General features: G+C 35.2%; 1 protein-coding gene across 13 annotated transcripts in view; it reads left to right on the forward strand.

The window, feature by feature from the left end:
• LOC105490348 (dystrophin) overlaps positions 1–22736 on the forward strand; it is a 2266916-nt gene that overhangs the window by 519122 nt on the left and 1725058 nt on the right. For all 13 annotated transcript variants that reach the window (XM_071089080.1, XM_071089088.1, XM_071089087.1 and 10 more), the window contains exons 5-7: positions 7910–8002; positions 13834–14006; positions 20767–20885. In XM_071089080.1, coding sequence (XP_070945181.1) covers positions 7910–8002; positions 13834–14006; positions 20767–20885 — 385 coding nt within the window. The remainder of the gene's footprint in view (positions 1–7909; positions 8003–13833; positions 14007–20766; positions 20886–22736) is intronic.

A 22736-nucleotide genomic window follows, 5' to 3' on the forward strand; every position in this document is an offset into this window, starting at 1 on the left:
CATTCTGAAGCCTTATTTACTGTTTTCTGTTTGATGAACCCTAGTCTGCTATTCTTTTTGTAAAGCAAAAAATAACACCAACTTGTTCCTGTCAGTAATCTTTCAGAAAACCATCATATTTCAGGTTTACTTTAATATTAAGGTCTTCTTAAGTAGTATTAAATCTTGAATATATCAATATAATAAGTATAAATCCCTTTACTGTAAGCCACCATGGGATATCTAAACGTAGCTTGAAGAAAATATCACTGACCATGCTAGAAATTACATCCATGCTCCCAAAGGAAACTGGGATAAAACAAAACAGTGAGGTTTTTTTGCCTCTCTCAAATAAACAAATGACGAGAGTTGTTCCTCATAGCCCAGTGGTTAGCAAACTTATTTAGGAGGTAGAATACCTGGAAGTAAATGCTCTCTGAAATGATTATATAGGAATCTTAGAATTACTAAATATATGTCGTTATACAAAATTACATATTGTAAGTATTAGTGTGGAGACAGAAGAGGGACCCCCTTCAATTCTTGTCCCATGCCTTTAAAATAGACAGCAGGAGACTACTACGTTCTAAAGAATAATTCAAGATATTAGATTTTCTATGTGCAATTCTTGCTGCCTGCTTATTCTAACTCGAGATGTTTCTAAATAGTTCACATTTAAATATTCTGCTAGAGTCACAATAAGTTTCCATTATGTCAAAGCAAACGATGGAGATTTTCTATTCTCCAAAATTACATTTGAATAAAGCAACTTCCAAAGCTAACAGTGTAAAACTCTGAGACAGCATCCAATGTTACTTTATGAGTAAAATCTTAGGCCTGTTGACAGGAACTACAAAAGTCAAATGTCCTGCATAGGTTAACTTATTTCTGCAAAAATTCAAGGCATGCTATTACATTTTCACACAGAATATCAATTTTCACACCTATTGATTTGGTATCAGATGCTTTCATTATGCAAAACAGGAAACCAGAAGTTTGGGTAACCATAGTGACCCCAATATTTAATTTCCAGCCATAGAGGGCATGTCACAACACTGATACAGTAGGCTCGTATGTTAACATATATGTCGTATTAATGTTTTCTGTTTTGCTTAGTAGACAAATGTAATCATTCACTTAACACAGATTTTAAAAGGTTTTAGTATTTGTTTTTACCATTCAGTTATTTAGCAATTAGACTGATAATTCTTAAAAGACATAATTCCAGAATGTGTATTAGAAAAAAGTATGTAAAAGAGAAGTTACTGTATGGCATGGTGATGATTAAGAGTAAATAGTATTGAATTCCTAAAAACATTATGACTTACAGCTAATAGTAAGAAATACAGCATTATAACAGCAACGAGCTTATGAGAATTCATGGCCAAAACAGACCAGACTGTCAATATGAGGCATTCAAGAGTAATATAAATGCCATGAACAATACCCTTTCAGGCATGACAAATACCTTCCTCCTCTAGAGTCTTCATAGTTATTAATTAGTGTTTCTTATACTCCTTGGTAGTTTGAAGAAGACATGTGCAGCAAGAGACAAAACACAACCAAAATAATATTCCTTGTCTATATCATGGTGTGAAATGTTTATTAACTTGGAGAGAGTCTCTTAAAGCTTTTTGTGGAGAATTCACTAGATGTAATTAATGAAATATCTTCTATCCAGACACAGTTTTAAATCAGACCTTGTGGAAGCTTCATTTATTTTTGATACTCTATTTCCCTCTTAGTAAAATGCACATAAATGTAAAATGTTCATGAGCTCTTGGTGAAATTTATATAACTCATACACACTCTAATGATGTAGGCACAGTGAAATCTGTATTCGGAGAGAACTGTATAGCCATAAGATTTTTAAAAGATGGAAATAAAAGAAGTGTGTATCTTAAGAAATTATAAAAATAGAAAAAAATAAAAATTGCATTCAACATAGAAAATTGAATAAGATTAATCCATTTAAAAGTGGGCTCTTGAAAAGATTAATGAAATAGGTAAAGCTATCCCAGTCATAACAAAGAAAACTTAGAATAAAAACTAGACAAGATAAATGAGAAAAGATGCATGACAGCAGATGCAGAAGAAATTAAAGGAAAATTGAAAGCAATTTGATAACAATTTTGCAAAATTCTGGAAAACTTGATTTTCTAGTACAATACAAATCACTAAAATTGAGATAAGAATAAGTGGAAAATTAGACTAATTGCTGCAGAAAACATTTAGTAGGTTATTAAAGATGTACCGTTGAAAAGTGTAGGATTCTACACAAATGAATTTAACCTAACCCTTAAAGAATAATTTATATACTTTAAGCTATTCCAAAGCATATGAAAAGGAAAACTCCACAATTCCTTTTGTGATGTCAGATTAACCTTTGTACTAACAGTCAAAAAATAAAAATCATAAATCTGTAAGACAGCCTTACTTTTCAATGAAATACAAAAATTATGTTGAATTATAAGAGATATCACATTTTGGAAGCGGTAAGCATTCTATAAATGTTAGCTCTTATTTACCAAGACCTCTTAAAATTCAAGAAGGGAAAAGAAAACTACCATATAGAAATAAATGAGCAAGACATATTAACAGACAATTCACAGATGGAATTGTAATAGGTCAGTCATACAAAAATATATTCAAATGCACAAGGAATCATAGAAATAAAAAAAAGTGATGTATTTTATTGATCATACAAACAAAACTAAAACAAAACAAAAATTTCCTGGTGAGAGAAGAGCCTACCCTTATATACTCTGGTTAAAATATGAAATACTACATTGTTTCTAGGAAGGCAGGTAGAAACACCTACTAAAATTAAAATTACATATATATGTGTATATGTGTGTGTATGTTTGTATATATGTGTAGATGTATACATACGTATATATGTATGTATACCTATATATGTGTATATGTGTAGATGTCTGTATATATATGTATAGATATATCTATATCTCCCTGAAATGTGTGTGTGTATATATATATGGATTTATCTGCTAGATCAGAGCATGTTTATGTATGTATATACACACACTCTGATCTAGTAGATACATCCTGTGAATTTTTATGATAACAATAGAAGCATCAGTGTCTGAAAATGTGTGCATAAGATATTGGCCAGGTGTGGTGACTGCTGGTGGGAATGTAAATTAGTTCAGCCATTGTGGAAAGCAGTATGGTGATTCCTCAAAGAACTTAAATACCATTCAACCCAGCAACCCCATTATTTGGTATAATACCCAAAGGAATATAAATTGTTCTACGATAAAGACACATGCACATACATGTTTATTGCAGCACTATTCACAATAGCGAAGACGTGGAATCAACCTAAATGTCCATCAACAGTAGACCGATTAAGAAAATATGGTAGGTATACACATGGAATACAACCCAGACAAAAGAATGAGATTGCAGCAACATGGATGCAGCTGGAGCCATTATCCTCAGCACACTAATGCGGGTACAGAAAACCAAATGAAACCACATATTCTCACTTGTAAGTGGGAGTTAGGCTGGGTGCGGCGGCTCACGCCTGTAACATAGTACTTTGAGAGGTCAAGGCGAGCGGATCACCTGAGGTCGGGAGTTGGAGACCAGCCTGACCAACATGGAGAAACCCCGTCTCTACTAAAAATACGAAATCAGGTGGGTGTGGTGGCGTATACCTGTAATCCCAGCTACTCGGGAGGCTGAGGCAGGAGAATAACTTGAAACCCGGGAGGCAGAGGTTGCGGTGAGCCAAGATGGCGCCACTGCACTCCAGCCTGGGCAACAAGAGTGAAACTCCGTCTACCAAAAAACAACAAAAAAGTTAACACATGGATACAAACGGGGGAACAACAGACACTGGAGCCTACTTGAAAGTAAAAGGTGGGGGGAGGGAGAGGAGTGTACATGAAACCCCCATGACCTGCGGTTTACCTATATAACAAACCTGCCCATGTACCCCTGAACCTAATAAAAAGAGTAGCTGTCTGCCATATTGTCCCTGAATACAATATCTCCATATTCCCAGTTAATTACCCCCAGTCATCTGAAGTCTTTCTGGCATGCTTTCTCCACCTGACACTTCTTCATTCCAATCTATTTTTTTCTTTACAGATTTAATCAATACTGAATACATGGATATATCTTACGTCTTCTGCTTACCTTGTCACACTGTTACTTCCTTTTTCCCATCCCTTGGGCTTCCATGAGACACAGTTGCCTACCTAATTGTTTTTCCTATGGATATAAATTTTATTGGAAAAAAGCCAGAACATTTATTTAGGTATTACCTGTGGCGGCTGCTGCTGTGTGTGCGTGTGTGTGTTCCGATGACTTCTTTTTTATTGTGGTGAAATACAAATAACATAAAATTTGCCATACAACTATTTTTTTATTTAACTAGCAAAAAATTGTATATATCATGTACAATATGATTTTCTAAAATATCTAGACATCGTGGAATGTTTCAAGCTAATATATACATTATATGTTTATCATTTGGGGGTGAGGAAACTTAAAACCTACTCTCTTAGCAGTTTTCAAAATACAATATTATTGTTAACCAAAGTCAGCATGTTGTACAATAGATCTCTTGAGTTTATTCCTTCTATCTGAATGTAATTTAGTATCATTTGACCAACATCTCCCCAACCCTCCTCCTCCAAGCTCTATCCCCTGCTAACCATCGTTTTACTCTCAATTCTATGAGCTCAACGTTTTAAAATTTCATATACGAGTGACATGATGTAATGTTTTTCTGTTCCTGGCTTATGTCATTTGATGTAACGTACTCTAGATTCATTAATGTTGTTGCAAATGACAGGATTCTCTGCTTTTTAAGGCTGAGTAGTATTGCAGTGTGTGTGTGTGTAGGTGTGTATACCTGCATTTTCTTTATCCTTTCATCTGCTGATGGACACTTAAGTCGATTCCCTATCTTGGCTATTTTGAGTAGCAATGCAATGTACACTGGAGTACAGTTATTTCTTTGACATATTGATTTCATTTCCTTTGGAATATATACCCAGCAGTGGAATTCCTGAATCATATGGTAGTTTTATTTGTAATTTTTTGAGAAGCCTCCATACTGTTTTTCATAATGGCTACAATAATTTACATTTCCACCAACAGTGTGCAAAGATTCCTTTTTCTCCACATCTTGGCCACAACTTAGTCTTTTGTCTTTTTGATAATAGCCATTCTAACAGTGTGAGATAATATTTCATTGTAGTTTTAATTTGCATTTCTCTGATGATTAGTGATGTTCAATATTATTTCATTTATGTGCTGGCCATTAGTTTGTTGTCTTTTGAGAAATGTATATTCAGGTACATTGCCCTAAATAGGGTTTGAGGTACTATTTTTTCTACTTTTTTTAGTGTATAATTCAGTGGCTTTAAGTATGTTTTCATTGTTGGGTAATCATCACCGCTTTCCATCTCTAGAATGTTTTCATCATCCCAAGTTGAACTCATACTCATTAAATGATAACTCCCCATTTTTCCCTCCCCTAGCCTTTAATAACTTCAATTTTTCTCTATGAATTTGACTTTTTTAGGTACCTCACATAAGTAGAATCATACAGTATTTGTCATTTTATGTCTTGCTTATTTCACTTGGCATATGTTTCCAAGGTTCATTTATGTTGTAGTTTGTATCAGAATTTCATTCCTTTTTAAGGCTGAAAATATTCCGTTGTATGTACATACCACATTTTGTTTATCCATTTATCTGTAGATGGACATTTGGGTGTTTTCACATTTTGCCTATTGCAAATAATGCTACTATGATCATTGGTCTACAAATATCTTAATCTCTAATTATTTTGGTTATAAATGTAGAGGTAGAATTGCTAGAGCCTAATGGTAGATACTTTTTTATTATGTGACCTTTGTTGTGAACTTCTTGACATTAGGGATAGTACCTTGCTTCCCTTTATCAGGCCTGAGCCCAGTGCCTGAATATAGTGGAAATTGGACCTTATGAGACCGTTTATGGGGATAAGGAAATGGAGGAACTATCTTCCTGCGTACACAGTGACAAGTCTTATGACATTGGGTAGGGGTTACTGGAATATAAGTGCCTATTACTTGATCTAAGTCTCCCCAGAGTCAGGTCTATGGCAAGCCAAAACATACCTACAAGCCATGCTTCCCACAGTATGAGTGAGTCTGTTTCCTAAAAATTGCATATTTTCTGCTTAACTGCTTTAATCTTCAGTGGCATATCATCTGATTATCACTATCACTAGAATTAAGTTTCATGAAAGCAGAAGGTTTTTCCTTTTACATGCTCTTAGTACCTTATTGCCTGGCATATAGCCAAAAGATATTTGTTGAGTTAGTGAATCAGTGAATCAATAGATAAATTTATAGTGGCTTTTCCTTATGGAGGAATTTCTCTCTTCTACTGCCATGTGAGGAATCCCCAGATGAAATACAGACGATGATGCTTTCTTAGTCTTGATTAATCTTCCCTTTGATATAGTAACATCTTATAAAACGAAAGTATGATATCTTGACCAAGATGTCAACATTCATATAAACCACCAATAGTATTCAGATTTCCCCAGCTTTACTCATATTTATGTGTATGCATATGTGTGTATTTAGTTCTATGCAACGTTACGTGTGTAGATTTGTAAATCCACCATCAGAACAGTTCCACCATTACAAGGTTCCCTCATACTGTCCTTTTACAAGGACATTCAGCTACCCCACATCTTACCCCCATTCCTGACCTCTGGTAACTGCTACTCTGTTCTCTATTTCTGTAACTTTGTCTTTTCAAGACTGTCATAGATACAGACTCATATAGTATGCTACCTCTTGAGAATGACTTTTTCCCCACTTAGAATAATGCCCATGAAATTCATCTAATGTGCTGCATGTATCAATAGTTTGTTCCTTTTCACTGATGGGTGTTATTCCATGGTGTGGCTGTACTATGGTTTGTTTACCTACCCTTGAGGGCATCTCGGTTCCCAGTTTGGGGCTATTACAAATAGAGGTAGTATGAACACTTACGTGCAGGTTTCTGTGTGCACATATGTTTTCATTTCCTTTAGATAAATGCCCAAGAGCCCAATTATTAGATTGTATAATAAGTACATGTTTAGTTTTGTGAGAAACTGCCAGACTGTTTTCCAAAGTGGTTATATCATTTGCATTTCCACTAGCAGGGGTTGAGTGATCCAGTTTCTCCACACCCTCACCAGCATGTTATGGCACCATTTTTTAATTTTAACCATTGTGATACATGCGCAGTGATAGATTATTGTGGTTTATAATTTGCATTCCTCTACTGGCTAACAACATTGAACATCTTCTCACATGCTTATTTTTCAGATGCTTGTGTTTAACCTTACTCCACCTAAACATTTGAGTAGTGTGAAGGACAGGAGACATAGAGATTTGCCTTGATTAAGGCAAAACACTGCCAGATTTTCATTTCCAAACACAGTCCTAGACAGAGATAAGAGAGCTGGCAATTTGCTCCATTGTTTATTAGAGACCTAACATTCTTTCTAAAACAGAGGTATTTTAGTAAAATGCAGTCAGCCTTAATTATACTGGCACTCCTCGGAGACAGACGGAAGTACTGGTGAATTTTTCTGAGTTGTAATTCTATACTAGAAAGCATATCTTAATTTTAGACATCCTTTATGACATTTTGTTTGGAGATACTCCAGTCGGCCTTTCTAATCTGCAGTAATCTATTCATGCGCTAAAAGTAAATATATATGGGATGCTTGTTGTGGAAAGTGGTTTCTAATGCATTTTGTTTAATTTTTAGATTATTTTTTAAAAACTTTAATGCTGAGTCCCTGAAAATAGCTAAATGCAATTACCTTCACATTTTTATTATTGTTATTGCAACTAGGCATTTGGTTTCTTACCTTCAAATGTTTTCCCCTTCTCTTGAACAGGTTGATTTAGTGAATATTGGAAGTACTGACATCGTAGATGGAAATCATAAACTGACTCTTGGTTTGATTTGGAATATAATCCTCCACTGGCAGGTAAGAATCCTGATGAATGGTTTCCTTTTGGGTAACATGAATCTTGCTTTTATTTTTTATTTCTGCCCTTGACCTGTGAAACAAATGTGTATTTCTAACAATAACAAACCCTTCTCCACAGTGTTACTTTTTAAATTGATACAACCATGTCATCTGAAATGTTAAGGATCATCATGGTATAAAATAGATTCTGGTACATTTACAGGAATATTTTTCAAAATTTTATTTCATTAAGTAGGCATAAGGTAAAATACAAAGTCCCAGTCATAGGTGAGTAATTTTTTTTTCCCACAAATGTATGTTCTATTACTTGTCTATAAGTGAGTTTATATAGCCTTGTAAAAAGAAAGGCATTTTTTAATTTCAATCACTATCAAAGGAATGGGGCTTTCTCAGTCTTGGGTATTCTTAACATAAATTATTGCCAATAAAAGGTTAGTAGAATATGGGTATCTCTATTCATAAATGTGTTATACATACAAACTCCATAATTTGATTTGGAAATTATATTTTTAAGTCACATGAGCATAGGGTCTTCTGACTGTCTCTTTGACCTCTGCAAAATGGATTGAAGGATTTGTGGAAAAAATACACATACCCATATATATATATATATGCATATATACAATATGCATGTGTATGCATATAATGAGTGTGTGTGTATATATACACGCATATATACAATATGTGTGTTTGTATATATACAGTCATATTCACACATATATGTATATATGACCAACATGAACTTATATTCACTAATAATATTCACTCATTGTATATATACACATAATAACTCATTTTACAAATATATATGTATACATTTGTGTGTATATATATTTACCAACATGAACTTAAACTTCCACAGTTAGCACCTTAGTGGCATTTGGTATATTGTCACCCCTGTTCTGGACCATGGTCCCTTCACTATCAAAAGAGTAAAAATAAAAATAAACGTGTATATATTTCTTATCATGATTAAGTGGGAGAATATCTGCAAGACACTCAGTGTAGTATACCACTTTTATTTTAGGTGTGTCATATGATTTGTATTGATTGCTTGAAGTTTTCCACTCATTTAAAAAATTTGGAGGCTGAGAAATGACTGCTATTTTTACTGGTCAGGATTACTTTTTTATAAATCAGCTTTTTTGAAATGTAATTGTTATACCATCAATGCACCCATTCTAAGTGCAAAATTCAATTTGCATCAACCTGGTTTAGTTTTGATTCTTGGTAGCCTCTCAAACTATTTTGAGGGATCAATAGTACCCCCACCAACCCCGCCAGTTCATTAAAATTTATAGGACATTTACAGAGTAATATAGCCATCATAGCAATCTAATTTTGGCACTTTTCCATCACCCTAAAAAGAAGTTTCTTCTCCATTTACAGTCATTTTTCACTCCAACCGTAGCCCTAGGCAATTGTCAGTCTATTTCTGTCCATACATATTTGCCTTTTTGGATATTTTATATCAATATAATACTTGTTATTTTGTGTCTGACTTCTTTCACTGAGTGTAATAGTTCAGGTCCAGCCCTATTGTAGCAGCTGTCATGGCTTCATTTGGTAAACTTGAATTTTAACTTGAATTGTAGATTACTCTTGCTCAGAGTCAGAGGATGAGTAGACACTAAGTGTACCTTCTCAATTCAGCAGCCATATTGCTCTCCTAATTGGCCCGCATATATTTTTATTCCAACTTCTCTGAACAGGCTTAATGCTATTTCACAACAGTAAGTGGGGAGGGGGGAAGAGAAAGAGCAGGAATTAATGTGTGCTGGCAATAAAGAATAGCTCATAGGAGCCTTAAGTGAGCCCAAGTTGGCCGATTTTCAGCCCGTTCCATATAGTGATGGTTCAAATAGAACCAGCGAGCAACATACCCCACCTCTCCCCAAACTGCTTTTCATATGTTGTGCGGTATTTCTCGAAATATCTTGAGGAAGGAACATGTTTTTCCCCTAATGCATTGTGTGTAAGATACAATAAAACCAAAGCATTACAAAAAAAATACCTAAGCTTCCTCCTTTATTATTAAATGCAATAGACATAAATGGCACTCTGTAAAATCCCTACGTAAGTTTCTTGATGCATTCCCAATTGTTGACTTTATCTTATGGCATAGTAACAAATAATTCTTAGAGTGAATCCAGTTTGCAGATCCCACTTTGCGTAACACAGACGTAAGTTTTGACAAAGTCAGCAGAACTCAAGCATGCACAGAGCTCCAAAAGCCACTTTGAATTGTACTTATCGTTTATACTATTTATCATACGATCTTACCATTTTTTAAAAATATCCTGAAGCCCTTTCCATCTGAACTAGTCTAAGATAAACTTTCAAGACTATTCTGTCTGATAATTTCTTCGCTTGCTTGCAAGTTGTTCATTTTTTTTTTATTAGCATGTGGAGGAGCTTTTACAATGAGGAATATCAGAAAGAATGCTTTTTCAATCTTTCTTTGTCTGAGACCTCTCTTACAGCCTGTTGTTTTCCATTTATGCCCTTGAATCACCATATCCTTGAGATGGCAAGACTCTAGACTCTTCCCAGCCTCTGCTTACTTATCTCTCTCTTATATCACACTGCCATGTTCTAAAACTATTAAGCACACTTTGAAAAAATTATCTTGCTCAGTGTTCTTCATCATAATTCAGTGAATCTAAAAATATACTTTTTACCAGCATTACATATTTTCCTTCCTATTAAATGGAGAAGCCCTTATATCTCAGCAAAGATTAAAGGGCATTCTGCTCAACTTAATGTACCTTCTAGATCTATCAGATTAAGAGCAGCATTTAGAGATAGAAAGATGTTGACCCCTTGTTCTAATGCCACATACTATGTTATTAATAGTGCCATAGAGGACTTCTCATTAAACTTGTGAAAACTCAGGAATGCAAACCCTGTTTTCCTTACTGTTTTTCCAGTGTCCATCTCAAATAAAATTGCTAGCCTAAAACAATAAGGCATATTTTGTAGCATAGGCAGCTTTGAACAAAATTGCAAAGCATATAACGTGTGTTTGGCATCTTTTTCTTCCTTCTTAAGTGCAATCCATTTTTTTCAGAGTGCTAATCTTGGCTCTGGCAACCAGCTGGTTATAAAAACAAATCTTGCCAACAGTGGCGAGCTATCAGAAGTCAGGTCCATACTTTTGCTGGACAATTCAAGGGATGTACTTAATGGCAGCGCTATTCACTTTAGAATCTTTGTATTATTGATACAATTTGCAATTATAGGAGAATGATGACGTTTGCACTGCTGAAAGCCATCCCTGTAAATTTCTGCCTACCAAGTCACTTCTGTGCAAGACAGTTCTTGCTCTGCTCTGCTCTTCTGCAGAGCTTCACACAAACTATCCTTACCATATAAGATTATTCCTACCCTTCTTCACTTCTATTCCTCTGCTGCAACTTCTTTTAATCACAGTCTGGGTTCTGGGGAGTAGACTTTGGAGTTGAGTTTGGCAGGCAGCATGTTTATTAAGCCATGCCCTGGAAGAAAAAACACACACACACACACACACACCTGTAGAAGGGCAGAGGTGACAGGAGTGGAAAGAGAAAGAACTACAGCTGTGATGTAAACTCTATAATACCCTTATTCAACCCCATGGACAACTTGCAGCTAGGATGACCCTTCAGAGTTGTCTCAAGTGGAGTTAAAATGGCAGAGTGTTTATACTATGCCCCTTCATCAGTCAATAGATGTGGGTTGCCCTGGAAAGGGTGTGACATTGGCTGACTGGACTCGGCAAGTCAGGTGGTACCTGAGAGAACTAACAAGAAGCTGCCTGACCACAGCTGGAGCAACAAGCCCTTCCTTTGAAGATCAATCTTGGCGGTGCATCTCCATGTCCATCATGCCTTCTTGGCCCAGTTAACTCCTAGTCATTTTTAAAAATCACTGCTCAAAGACATTTCAACTTTTTTCCTTTTAAAAAATGGATTTATAGTTGTATGCACGGGCACACACACAAATATTTGTTTAAATTGAGCCTCTTTTAGAGACAGACCTGAGGACAGGACAATTTTGTTTACAGGCTCACCTTTGGGACCAGCTCAATGATTTTTTGATAACTGCCTTTTATGTAGGAAAAGGAGACATGATTATCATACATTGCCCTTGATTACATTTTTTTCTGTGCAACATTTGCACCTAAGTAGAAGCAATAACAATGAGGCTGAGGCTGATAAGCTGAATTAGTGACATAATGATACTAAAGGAGTTTTGGATTGTATACTTGGTTGTCCTTCAACATTATGCACATAGAGGGCAGACTGGCCAAGCATTTCACAAATGAATCGCATTCATCATTGGAGGATTGCTTGATTATTGCAAATCCATTACCACCATTAAGCCACGATCTGCTGATTCCAGTCCTAATTTAGCACGGAATACAAAATACACCTCCTGCAGTCACTGTACATAATGGTTTGCAATTTATAATTTTAGAATATGAGACAAATTACGTAGTTGACCTGTATTCACTGAGTAACTGACTAAATAAGTAGGTCAAGAAGGAATTAGGAAAACTGGATAATCTACTCCTAAATAATAGACTTAGTTATCAAGGGATTGTGACAAATACATGGAAAGTTTTCCTATCTCCAAATCATTACTGTGTTTACAAAGCATCATCTCAAATCTTTTAAAAGTATGTTAAAATGAGATTTAGTAGTATATCCTAAAATTTGCATTTACTTTTTAATAAAAAGATGACTAACATTGGAGATGTTAAAATATACATTTACCCCAAAGGCATTTGTTAACTTCTATATGGATGAAAAAGTAAAATTATCATATTTAGAATGCACAATAAATATTCATCATCTGATCAAATGTTGATAGTATATGAACCTTAACCTTCCCAGAAGGAAAGTGCTTAGTGGTACAGACTAATGAGTTTTACATAGATGTCTTCTTCCAGCATCTCATAAGGGGCTTATATTTAAAAAGTAGTCTTTAATACATAATAAATAATTCTTTAATAAAAGTCATCATTTTTTTCTATGAGGTGTCACTGCATTCATGAAACTTAGAAAAAATGCTTAGAATGGATTTCTGCATCAGATGACTCAGAAGAATGAAATTTGATAATCTGCTGAATAACATCTGTACATACATGAAGCCTATGAGAGAATCAAATACATGGAAACCAATTAATGAAAATAGAACCAAGGCTACACATGTACAGCTCTTAGGGATAAATATTTCTTTCCTTTGTTGCTTTTTTCTTTATTTTAGGCAGACAAACATTTCTGTCTTTTCAGTTCAGCCAGTAAACATAACTCGAGTTAAATGATGGTATGAAATTAGGGGCTTTATTTGACCGTATTTTGTACTTTGATCTTACACTAACCTTGCATATAAGATACACAGAAATGAGGCCTAGAAAAGGTTAAGCAACTTGTCCAATTACCACAATTAATAACAAAGGCAAAATATGAACACATACTTTAAAAAATGATTATGCTATCCAAAAAGCACTTTTATATCTTCGGTCCTTGGTTAACAGTAAGTTTAATGTTTTTATACACTGTCTTCTCTAGCTTGTTCATTGAAAGCTAGAAAGTGAGCAATTCTGTAAACAGTAAATGCTCAGTCTAATATGGCAGAATCCAGGAGTAATAATGAACACATTCAGTAAATGGTATGGCATAGACACCAAGGAATCAGAATAGACTCCTCACCTTTTAGAATAGACTTACTTCGGGTAGAATCTCTTATGTTTTATTACTAATTGGCCCTAAAATTTCTATTAAATTTGCATGGTTCTTGCTCAAGGAATTTGTTTCCTTATGAAAATTTATTTCCACATGTAGGTCAAAAATGTAATGAAAAATATCATGGCTGGATTGCAACAAACCAACAGTGAAAAGATTCTCCTGAGCTGGGTCCGACAATCAACTCGTAATTATCCACAGGTTAATGTAATCAACTTCACCACCAGCTGGTCTGATGGCCTGGCTTTGAATGCTCTCATCCATAGTCATAGGTAAGTAGATTACTGAGACATTAAATAACTTTTAAAAGTGGTGATTTAGACTCTGATGACATGTTTTTCCCCAGTACGGTTCCAGATCATGTCCTACTTTACAACATGTTACGTACGTTGACCACATTGATCTAACATTCCATTGGAATGAACTAATTAAGAGTATTTTCCTGTGTTTTATGTGATACGTATAATTTAGTTGTTGAAATATTAGCATTAGTGAAGCATGAAATTGGTTATGGTAGAGGGTTTGACATTGGGACTCCCAGAAAATGCAGGTTGTATTCTAACTTTGCTGAGAACGGGGTTAGTCTTTTTATACAGATAATGTGTTTGTGTAAGCCTAAACTATACAGCTAAAAATGGTTCTAGATCTCATGTGAGTAGTTGTAGTTAAATTAATTACCATCATCAGATAAATAGTGTGGAGAAAGAAACATCTGTCTTATCAGATACACACACAGATATCAAACACCATAAAGTCTTGTATACTTTGTTCTAGTTCAGGGTCATAAGACGCTCAGAACATTTTAGCAACCAAGACAAAGAGCAGAACACAATTAATTCTACGACGTAGTGTTTAGAATACCAAAAGAAACAATTGCTCTGGAACAGCAAATCAATTGCTATAAAGCAAGAGAGCTTTTGTGGATCTTAATAAAAAGAACTCACTGTAATACAGTGAACCAAAGTCCTTAACTATATTCCATACAACATTATATTTCTTTTTCTTGAGATGAAAAACAAGTTTTTTTTTTTGCTTTTCTTGTGTAAAGCTCAGTAAATGAATTAATAACAGTTCAAGAAAAAGCAAAGCAGTTTAGGAAATACATATGTATATGTATACATACACTTATACGATATATATATACCATATATACTACACCATTTAGACTCTATATGTGTATATATGTATATATATACGTGTGTGTGTGCGTGTGTGTGTGTAGAGAGAGGGACTATAGTTACTCTATTTTGGTCTTCCTGTTACCCATTTCATTTACCCAACCCAGGGTTAAATGCATTGACTAATTAACTGTGTTTAAAATGACACTGGACTGCATCTTGCCTAATTTTCAGTGCAAGTTATGTTTTTTCACTTTGATTTTTTTTTTGATGACTCTACAATTTTCCTATGCCAATCCTGCTTCTAGAAAAGCTCAGAATATGAATTTTCTCTCTGGTAAAGCTCAGTCCAAGAGCAAACACACTTCAAATAAGCATCTTTGTCAGGTGTCTTGCTCCAGCTGGATTTAATTAACCCCATCCAGATTGGGTTTCCAGGTGAATTACTCAGCAACCTGATTTTAGAAAAGAGGCAGACATGCATTCAAATATCATGTTAAGCAATGTTACCACATTGTTTATGACAGAAGAAAAATTTTCCACAGCTTCAATACAGTTAGATGAGAAGGGATAGAGACATTCGGTCTGTGTTTTAAGTCAATGCTTATTTATACAGCCACTTGCTTCACACTAAGGGCCTGAAAATATTGATTTTGCTGTTCATGTACACATTTGCAGATGAGCAAAAATATCAAGGATCAGGCTATATGGTCCTTGTTGGCTCTCTAACATTTTCCCTTCAAGTGGAAGACTTCAATCCTGCAAACATGTTCACACTCTATATTTGTTAATATTCTATTTCATGATTTCTGAATACATTTGTAGGTAATACAGTAAACATACCCAGATTGCCCTGCTTTATCTGTCCCTGACCCACTCTTTCTCTGTCAAAATATCCTTATTTATATATTCTCTCCTGTCATATTGGATGAATCATCAGTAACTCTTTATGCATTACATGGTTACTTTTCAAGAGGTTCTTCACGGTTGTTTAATGCTCTTTCATGAATCATCTCCCCCTTCTTTTTGTATTTGACAGATGTTCATATGCTTTAAAGAAAAAAAAAATGCTTGAACTTTCCATTCCAAAGAGATTGTCATTGGCACACTTAGGAATGTCATGAGGTGCCCTGATTTCAATAATTGAGTGGCTCAACTATATAGAACAAAGACGTGGAGTTAATATAGAGCATAAGGATTGACTCAGGGTCATGGAAGTTAAAAGTTGTGTGATAAAATGCAAAGTCCACTATATTACCCTTCAAGGGAAGCCAGATTTCTACTTTTTGTGTTAAAACCCAATGATAATTGATTAGAAATATGTACAAGATGCAGATAAAATTACAATAACTCTAAAGTTTCAATTATCTTCCTAAATCCTTATTTTAGTGTATTACCACAGCAAATTAAAAGAATGGACACTAGAGTCAGGAGCGAAGGGAAAACAGAAACACAGTGTATCTTCATGACCCCAACCCTACTTTATCACATTTCAATTCTTAGATGCAGTCAGTGTCAGCTACTTGTACTTTGGTTCCTGATGGTTATAATAATATGTATGATAATGTTTCTACTTCTTGACAAACTAATTTCTAACAGTATAGGTATTTACTCCATAGTATGAAGCCCAGCCATATTACCTTTCATCCCCAGGTATTTCCTAATTTGATTACTTATAATCATTTTATTCTTGTAATTTTTGCTTTTATTACATTAAATGGTATGAGTATACCTCTTTTTAAATTTTTACCAAGCTTAGAAAGCACCTTTTGACCAATATGAAAAGTGAGAAAATCATCACACATACTTACTCTCGCCTCTTCTGCATCTCCCATTTTGAATTATACTATGTTTGCATCAGTAGTATTTGTAACATTTATATCTGTTCTGTAAAGATAGGTGTTTTTGGCTTGAGTCTGCAAATTGAAAATACATCACTGTTGTTATATAAATGTAATTAACAATACAGCAAAGTAATAGAAACGAATGTTTTTAAACAATTATGATTTTGTAGACACTGTTCTAGGTAAAATATTCCATCAAGTTCCATGACATAGATGCTATCATTTTACCCATCTCACAAATAGATAAACTGAGTCATAGAGAGGTTATGTAATTTACCTAAAACTATTTGGCTAGTATGTGGTAGAACTAGGATTTAAATTTTACTATCCTAATCATGGTGTTGATTTTATTAAAAATCTGGTAATCCTTGGTTGCAAGTTCATAAATTATGGTCCAGGGTTAACATTAAATGCTGTGTGACTTTCCTCCATAGTTGGTTATTTTTACAATTTTTACGCATTTGAAAATCATAGATATTTATAATGTTAATTTTAATGGTATAAAACAATTCATTTTTAATGCTAGATGTGACCTCAAAGGCCATTTTGTGCAATGCTGCTTTTGTGAATGAAAATGCCAAAGCTCAAATAAATTACCTGACTTAGATGAGATATCCACACACTCAGGTGGTTAGTTAGTGGCCAAGGAAAAGGGGAAGACAAGGGAAAACAGCAAGAATACATAAGCAATGCTCTTTTTGCTCATCATACTCATTTCAACCTTGTATATTATGCTGCAGATGAGAAAACTAGTTTCTCATATGTTCCCACCTGTGTTCTTTTTCTACTCCCATTGCCTACAGAAAAAATGAAGATAAGGCAGAGGGTGCATGGTGAACTTAAAAGTCCCCTAAATAGTCTACAATTTTTAAATTTTTAATATTTTTTTTCATAAGGCATTTTACAATTTACAAATATGCTAGTTTCCATAAGCTTGTTAGCTGTTTGGGGTATTTTGGAATATATGGAAGGATTCGATTTCCTAATAAGTGCACAAAATTTTGGTGTATTAACCAGAGTAGAAGCAATTAAAGAAACAAATCTGTACATTTATTTACATTTTTATTTTATTTTTTTTTTTGAGACAGAGTCTCACTCTGTTGCACAGGCTAGAGTGCAGTGGGCCAATCTTGGCTCACTGCAACCGCCGCTTCCCAGGTTCAAGCGATTCTACTGCCTCAGCCTCCTGAGTAGCTGGGACTACAGGCACTAGCCACCATGCCTGGCTAATTTTTGTATTTTTAGTAGAGTCGGAGTTTTACCACGTTGTCTAGGCTGGTCTCGAAATCCTGGCCTCAGGTGACCCGCCTGCCTCGGCCTCCCAAAGGAGGGATTACAGGCGTGAGCCACCAAGCCTGGCCAAATTTGAATTACAGTTATAGAAAATGACAGCTAACCTACCCTTGTAACTGTTTTTGTTTGTTTGTTTGTTTGTTTGTTTTTGGCAAAGCAAGAGCTCTTAAACAGGAGTCCATTAACAGATTCAAATATCCTAAAATCGTATATAGATTCTGTTAACAGATATGGAGACTTATTTGTAGGAGTAGAAGTTTCATAGCTCTCAGCAGATTCTCAAAGGTGTCTGTGATTCAGAAAAGGTGAAGAACCACTTTACTAATGATTTCCAGTGCTGTTGGGATAAATTGTAATTCGTTAATAGCCAAGACCTTATGCAAACTCAACCAGTTTCGGTCTCTCAAACTTATCTCCCACCACTTCATACTTAGAATCTTCCAATGGAGCCAGGCCTGTGAGGTCTTGATTATCTGAGCATGTCTTGCTTTTTTCCTTCCCTAAGAACTTCAATTCTCTAATACGCACACAAGTTAGAATTCTGTTATCAATATATTTTTAATGCAAGCCCAAATGTCTATTTAATCCGCCTTTCAGCCTCAGAAAACTTTTTTGATCTCTTCAGATTTTACAAAACATTTTCTTATTGTCTGTGTTTTTTCACATTTAGAGTTTAATTAATATGGCTTCTTCATTTTCCTTGCTCATTAAATTTAAAATCCTTACGAGACAAGAACTGCCTCTTACACTCCTTTGCGTTTTCTCTATTATCAAGTAACATGGTATGTATGTTGTATGTGCTCATTCATTCTCTCGTGTAGTTGATAAATATTTGTTGAGCCTTTATTATATGTCAGGCTGGGTTTCCAGCAGTGAACCAAACAGGCAATAAAAGATTGTACATTCTAGTGGAAAAGAAAGATACAGAGACAAGTTTAACTAAATTATATAATATGTTAAATAGTAAGTGTTAATGAGAACAGTATAAAGCAGATAAGGAGAAAGAAACTAAGTGTACGTGAGTTTGATGTGAGGCATGCAATTTTCTTTTTCATTTATATATTTAGGAGACTGAGTTTTGCTGTCACCCAGGCTGGAGTGCAGTGGGACAATCATGGCTCACTACAGCCACCCAGGCTCAAGTGATTCTCCAACCTCAGTCTCCTGAGTAGCTGGGACCACAGGGGCATGCCAGCACACTTGACTACTTGTTTTTTTTTTAAAGTCATAGAGACCAGGTCTCACTATGTGGTTCAGGCTGGTCTCTAACTCCTGGCCTCAAGCAAATACTTCAGCCTCAGCCTCCCAAAGTGCTTGATTTACAGGTGTGAGCCAAGGCGCCTGGCTAGGATGCAATTTTAGATAGGGCTTGGGCAGGGAAGAACTTTCCAGTGATGTGATTTTCGAGTAAAGACCCAATGGAAGTAAAGTAATGAGCCACGTTGATGTCTTCGAAAAGTGAATACAAATCCAAATGCAGAAAATTATGGATTCTGTTTATGGAATATGAGGAAAGAGACAAGAAATAAAATCAGGGAGTTAATAGGGACCTGGACCTTGTTCGACTTAGTAGATCACATGAAATATGTAATTTTCACTTCCCCTAAAGTAGAGATTTGAGAAGACGGATATGATGAAACACGTTAACAGATCACTCTGGCAAGTCTGCTGTGCGCTGATTAACACAAGCAAGAGTGAGAGAAGAGGGAACAGTTATGAGGCTATTGTGATAATTCATGCAAGATAAAATGGATTTTGGACTAGAGGGATGGCAGTGAGGATAGTCAGAAGCAGTCAAATTCTGAATACATTTTGAATTAAATGTTGTGTGAGAGTAAAATAGTCATTAAGGATGACTGCAAGGGTTTTCATCTGAGTAACTGCAATTTTAAGCATGTTGTTCATTATTGAGGAAGGGAGAACAGCAAGAAAAATAGATAGGTTTGGGGGAGTGTGATGAGGATAAATATCAGAAGCTCCGTCCAGGACACTTGAAGCTTGTGATGACTAAATGGAGATAATGAATATGCAGAAGAATCTATAATTTTGAGTTTAGGGAAGAGGTCTGGGTTAGAGATATAAAACTGGGCATTACCAGTAAATGACTGGTATTGAAATCCATGAGACTGGATGAGATAGATAAATTTTTGTTGCTCGGATAAGCTAGCGTAGATTATTTGTCGTCTTCAGGATTTTCTTTTTCCCTCACATCTTTACTGATATATAATTAACAATACAAACGTTGTATGTGTTTAAGTATACAACCTCAGCAATTTTTTTGAGACAGGGTCTCACTCTGTTGCCCAGGCTAGAGTGCAGTGGCACGATTATGGTTCACTGCACCCTCAATCTTCCTGGGCTCAGGTGATCCTCCCACCTCAACCTCCTCCTGAGTAGCTGGAACTTGTAGGCATGTGACACCACACCCAGATAGTTTTTCTTTTCTTTTCTTTTCTTTTTTTGTTTTTTGTGGAGACAAGGTTTCACCAAATTATCTAGGCTGGTCTCGAACTTCTGGGCTCAAAGGATCTGCCTGCCTCCATCTCCCAAAGTGTTGAGATTACAGGCATGAGCTACCACACCCAACAAGATTTTCAATTAAAATTACAACTTGTTTAAATAGAAACGTTTTGAAGGGTAAATGAATTACACTCAAGCCTTAAGGACTATGGGGCATGGGTTGTCAATGAAAATTAAGCATGGAAGTAAATCTCATGGAACATTCTTGATTGATTTATATTTGTCTTTGTGTATGTGTGTATATGTATGTGTTTTAGGCCAGACCTGTTTGATTGGAATAGTGTGGTTTGCCAGCAGTCAGCCACACAGCGACTGGAACATGCATTCAACATCGCCAGATATCAATTAGGCATAGAGAAACTACTCGATCCTGAAGGTTGGTAAATTTCTGGACTACCACTGCTTTTAGTATAGTAGAGTTTAATGTTTTCATCCGAGACTTGTCATTTCTACACAAAATACAAAACTGCATATCTTAAGTTTTCCAGTACTCTAGATATATTTAAAATGTTCTGCTTTCTTGCACTATATTATGAATTGTCTTATTTAATTCTAGTTCTCAAAATACCAGTATCTAAAATTGCAGTGCAGACTTTGAGGAAAAAAGCCTTTAAAATGTATATGCCCTATGGATGCAGCACGCTGCATTTGGAGTGTATCGACTCCAAATAATTATAAAAAGTTAATGTTTTGCTTATGCTACCAAGAGATTTGATAGAGTAATCAGCTATAATTAATTAGCTCCTCTTGCCAATTTCATTCATATACTGTATAAAAGGCAACATAGTTTACTATTTAAATCGGGAAATCTATTCCTGCCACTACTTCTGTTGTAATTTTTCACTCTAGGGAGATCCTCTGTTGGATGGTTATTCATTTTCTGCTTCTTTAGTTGATAGGCAGAAATGTATTTATGTTTTCACTATATTACACTTAAATAACGTTGACTCTTATCTCTGGTGCTACATAGTCATACCTTCCAGAGATAGCAATGACAGGGATAATAACATTGTGACCTCTACTCTTTTGCTTGCCCATGAAGTACACTTTTGCCATGCCAATTTTGAAATTGTAGCCTCTGTTCTCAATTCTTAAGGCTTTACAACACTGTAAATCAGAAGTTGGAAAAGTGAAGTCAGTGGGATTGAAGATGATATTTGGGTAGAAGCTGTTCTATAATAGAAGCTGATAATTAAATGTTTTTTTGAATATAGAATCAATTTCATCAATTCTAAAACAGGAGATCTTTCAATATTGATGGTAGGTCCCATCAAGAAAAGCTCAAAAATGACCCAGAAGATAGCCGTTTGCCAGTGAATTTATTATCAACCAGAATCTTAGTCCTCAGTTTTGCAGACACAGAAGCATGATTGCCTCAGATCATCTAGCAGATCCATATTGGGGTGGGAGGAGTTAACTTTAAATAAGCTTAAAAAGTGAGAGATAAATAAAAATGGAAATTCAGTAATTTTAAATGAGATATAACAAGCAGCAGAATACTCACGATTGACAAATATATTGCTTTTGATAAGCAAATGTACTTGGGAAAGCAAATTATAACAACACAAATGTTAGTTTGTGAAGTTGGAATCGGATTAAGTTGATTCAAAATGTTCTCCTTTGGATAATGCATGGCTGAGCACTGAATGTTGTAACCCCTTTTTATTGCTTCTGTACATGATAGTATACCTCCTGTCCCTGCTTTTAGCTCTAAGGGAGAAACTGTATTAATCCTATGTCTTTAGTTTGCAGTATAGGGGAGGGTTACTTTACTATTGACTCCTAGTGCACATTTGTATGTTTTCTCTTAGTTCAGTGAGGTAGAAAGGGCAGGCGTAATGAAAATAGGGACTTCAACCCCTGAGGATAAAGAGCTATAGTGTATGATTTTGAAAGATAAATCTGTTAATATGTTTTTGTTTTTTATTGAATCACATATGGCGGTCAGTTCCCATCATCGGGGTGTATACTCTAGTTATTCTTGTGTGTGTCCTACCCTTTCATAAAACAGGAGAAGGTTTAAAATAGATATTTTTCTTATTAAGTGACAAAATGGCTTTTGACTTCTAGTACTCCTTTGAACTTACGGAATAGGAGTGCCTAAATGGGCGTCCACATGATAATCAGAAAATAGGTCAATATATACACCTATGTATATACACTACCCGCAAAAAATTTAAGTAAATAAAAACAATTTTTAAAAGTACATTGACGAGCCTGTAATCAG

This window comes from Macaca nemestrina, chromosome X, assembly GCF_043159975.1.
Source record: "Macaca nemestrina isolate mMacNem1 chromosome X, mMacNem.hap1, whole genome shotgun sequence".
Lineage (NCBI taxonomy): Eukaryota > Metazoa > Chordata > Mammalia > Primates > Cercopithecidae > Macaca > Macaca nemestrina.